Raw genomic sequence first — 4,535 nt, forward strand, 5'->3', positions numbered from 1 at the left:
CTTTGAAGATGAATCATAGACACAAACTTGCTACAATTTGTATATTTAAAACTTTTTGTGAGTTATATATGCTTAGATGAAATATAAGTGTTGTACTCTTAGTAAAGGACTTCCCAAATACATTTTTATTGCAATGCTTCTCTTCAGTATGTATTTTTTGATAAATTTGTAATCTTGAGCTCTTTTTAAAACACATGCCAAATACTTCACAATTTTAACATTTCTGTCCAGTGTGTATTCTTTTATGAACTTGAAGATGTGTGCTCTGACTAAAGAACTTTCTACAATGTGAACATTTGTAATGTTTCTCTCAAGTATGAACTCTTTGATGAACTTGAAGATTTGAGCTTTTGGTAAAGGACTTGCCACATACTTTACAATTGTAAGGTTTCTCTCCAGTGTGTATTCTTTGATGAACTTGAAGAGTTGAGCTTTGGGTAAAGGACTTGCCACATACTTTACAATTGTAAGGTTTCTCTCCAGTGTGTATTCTTTGATGCACTTGAAGGTATGACCTCTGTTTAAAGAATTTTCCACAATCTGAACATTTGTATGGTTTCTCTCCAGTGTGTACTCTTTGATGACCTTGAAGATGTGAGCCTTTGCTAAAGGACTTGCCACATACTTTACAATTGTAAGGTTTCTCTCCAGTGTGTTTTCTTTGATGAACTTGAAGATCTGAGCCATTGGTAAAGGTCTTGCCACATACTTTACAATTGTAAGGTTTCTCTCCAGTGTGTATTCTTTGATGAATTTGAAGATGTGTGTTCTGGCTAAAGAACTTTCCACAAAGTGAACATTTGTAAGGTTTCTCTCCAGTGTGTATTCTTTGATGAATTTGAAGATGTGTGTTTTGGCTAAAGAACTTTCCACAAAGTGAACATTTGTAAGGTTTCTCTCCAGTGTGTATTCTTTGATGCACTTGAAGGTGTGAACTCTGTTTAAAGAATTTTCCACAATCTGAGCATTTGTAAGGTTTCTCTCCAGTGTGTTTTCTTTGGTGAACTTGAAGATCTGAGCCATTGGTAAAGGACTTGCCACATAATTTACAATTGTAAGGTTTCTCACCAGTGTGTATTCTTTGATGAACTTGAAGATGAGAGCCTTTGGCAAAGGACTTGCCACATACTTTACAATTGTTAGGTTTCTCTCCAGTGTGTATTCTTTGATGAACTTGAAGATCTGTGACATTTGTAAAGGACTTCCCACATCCTTTACAACTATAAACTGAGAACTTCCTTATGTTTAATTCCCCAGGGCTATTATTTCCTAAACATCCTGGCATTTCTCTCTGACAAGTATTCTGTGTACCCTCTTTTGGGATCATCTCCTGAATTGTATCACAAAACACACCTGGAAGAAATGAAAGGGAATTATTGACTGATAGTGTTGATTTAGGCAAATCAATAAAGAAACTTATATAAAATACACTAATGTGTATTGTAGCAAAATCATTGATCAAAAAAACTTTTTCTATTTACTTGGAAAGTCTAGTATTAATTTATATCAATAACACCTTTCAAAACATATGAATTATAAAATGTTAGAAATGAAAAAAATACATATAATCTTCTTATGATTCATTATTTTAATACATTTATGTATTCAATCAAAGTGAGTGATTATTAAAAAGAAAGCAATAAAATGATCATAAACAACACAAATGGCCATAAGGAATCAAATTTTCAAACATAATGAACAAGAATGCCGTTTCATGAAATTGTATTTTACAATATGAAAAATTTGATAGGGTCCTCTTTAAACATGTCATATAACCCAATAGTATAAACAAAAACTGCAGAATTCAAAATCAACTAGTAGCCATTACTAGAAGTGTTCTATTTGCTTGCAAATTGCATTATTAAATTAGGTCAATAACACCTTTCAAAATACATGAAAATATAAAATGTTACAAGTGAAAAAAATCACATAGATTATCTATGAATAATTTCTATTAATACAAGTGAATATTTAATTCTTCAAAGGGGGTGATTATTAAAAAGGAAACAACAAAAAGATGATAAACAACAAATATACCTATCTGTTCCATAAAAATTTATGGACTTTAGGAGAGATGGTTTCAAAAGTTCCACAATTGCAATGATAATTCTAAAGGACATTCATTTCTTCAGAAAATTAAATATGGATATGTATACAAAACAAATATATAACTATGGAAATTTAGTTCAGCTTAATTGCTAGTGAATTATATCATTTCAGATTTCATCAGGTTACATTAAACAAGCAATAATGAACAGAACCCATGGCACAGGGTAATTTTCTTGCTCACATCATTCATTAGGTATCTAAAATTCTTTGATTAGGGATTTGACACAGATTTCACAGACATGGATACTATCAATTGGGAAACAAAATTCAGCAGCATTCTTCACTTGTGGTGGGTGGATGCTCAGTACAAAAATGAAGGACTCAGAGGTAAATAACACCAAGTTTGTATTTCATTTGCTCAAGAATATATGTTAACTTGAATTTTCTTGCACTATTTCACCATAAAATTATATGACACATTAAGGAAGCAATAACTTTTATTGTGACAATACTAAACAACAACAAAAAACAAAGCAGAGACTAACCGTAACCTTAGTACCAGGCATAAGAATTGTCACTCAATGTTACTTATATAAAATAAATATTGTGTACAATGAGAATACTTTGACATTTCTCTTGCCTATCTGTGTCCCTTTAACTTCATGTTATCTTAGACTGATAACTAAGACTTCAAGCAGAAAACAGACGAGGTATGTAGAGAGTGAGTATCTTATATTTTCTCAATTATATGGAATATTTTTGAGAAATCTCCATTTAGAATGATTATTATGGTAATTTGAATGCTAAAATCATATATATATGATTTTATATCATATATATATATGGATATATAATATATCCATAATTATTATCATGAATGAATATATTATTTTGTAGAAGCCTTTTCTGTATCTAAATAAATGATCACATAGTCTCTTTCTTATATACTGTTCTCTTGATTCATTTGTGAATTGCTTTACTTATGTTCACTCTTATAAGCAACTCTTAGATGAAACCACCTTGATCTCAAAAAAAAATGATTTTGATGTGTTCTTGAAATGGAAAGTTTCTAATTTCCATTGGAAGTGTATTAGTGTTTGTTCTTCTCAGAGTTGTGGTGGGATTCTGCACTGAATGTATCAAGTTGCCATTACTTGAAAAGTTTTTATTATTCTTTCTATAAAACTTGAGGACATGTGATAATCTAAATTAAGTCATCTTGACTTAATGTGTGGTAGTTTAAACACTAATTAACTCATCACTTGTTTTTGGTATTTCAAACATCGGTTTTAAATGGGTGGATCTGAAATCATTATACTAAGTGACTTAACTTGGAATACAAATAATTCATGTTTCCTCAAGTTCATGGATTCTAGTACTTAAGAGGTTGGTAACTGTGTTTTCTATAGTTTGTCTATAGAATGTATGAACCTAGTATGGGGAGAATCAGATCCCTCATGTTCTTCACCTTCATCCCTTTCTCCCCTTAACAGTCTCTTACAACCTTTTCCCCTCCTCCCACTCCTAGCTAAATTATGTCTTTCCATTGTTAAAAAACCTTTATTCATCAACCAATAAGAGAAATATACAAGGAAAGCTGAGATATTGTGAAAAGTCCAAAGCTAAAAATAATAGTTATAGATGAAGGGGAAGATATCCAGCTCAACGTCACAGAAATCATATTCAACAAAATCATAAAAGAAACTTCCCCAAGCCAAAGAAGCAAATGTCTATGATCAGACCAGAAAGTTACACAACACCAAATAGACTGGACCAAAAAAGTGTACCCTCCTCAATAATAATATAAAAGAAAATATACAAAATAAATAAAGAATATGAAAAGATGCAAAGGAAATGGGCCAAGTAACAAATAAAGGCAGAGCTATCCCAATTACACCTGACTTCTCAGTGGAAGCTCTGAAAGGCAGAGTTCCTAGATACATGTTCGACAGACTAGTAAAAAAATGGATGCCAGCACAGACTACTCTAAAAAGCTCTCAATTAATAATGATGGAGAAAATCAGATATTCCATGAAAAAAACAGATTTAAAAAAAGACATATTCCCAAATTCAGCCCTACAGAAAGTACTGGAAGGAAAACTCCAACCTAAATAAGTTAGCTGCACTCACAAAAACATACACAATTGATAATATTACACTACCAAAATTCAAAAAATGGAAGCACACACACAAAATAGCACCACCACCAACAAATCCAAAATAACAGGAATTAACCATCAATTGTCATCAATATCTAGTAATATCAATGGCCTCAATTGTCTATAAAAAGACACAGGATAACAGAATGCATACAAAGACAGAGTACATCCATCTCCTGCATACAAGAAACACAATTCGGGCTGGAGAGGTGGCTCAGAAGTTAAGAGCACTGACTGCTCTTCCAGAGGTCCTGAGTTCAATTCCCAGCAACCACATGGTGGCTCACATCCATCAGTTATGAGGTCTGGTACCCTCTTCTGATGTGC

At 32.2% G+C, this 4,535-nt stretch overlaps 1 protein-coding gene across 1 annotated transcript; it reads right to left on the minus strand.

Annotated features, from left to right (window-relative positions):
- Positions 1-310: 310 nt before the first annotated feature.
- Positions 311-1,327, minus strand: LOC113838548 (zinc finger protein 239-like). The gene has a single exon (XM_027434179.1). It carries the CDS (start codon positions 1,325-1,327, stop codon positions 311-313), a length of 1,017 nt encoding a protein of 338 aa, XP_027289980.1.
- Positions 1,328-4,535: the final 3,208 nt, after the last annotated feature.

Source organism: Cricetulus griseus, chromosome 9 (assembly GCF_003668045.3).
Source record: "Cricetulus griseus strain 17A/GY chromosome 9, alternate assembly CriGri-PICRH-1.0, whole genome shotgun sequence".
In the NCBI taxonomy this organism is placed as follows: domain Eukaryota; kingdom Metazoa; phylum Chordata; class Mammalia; order Rodentia; family Cricetidae; genus Cricetulus; species Cricetulus griseus.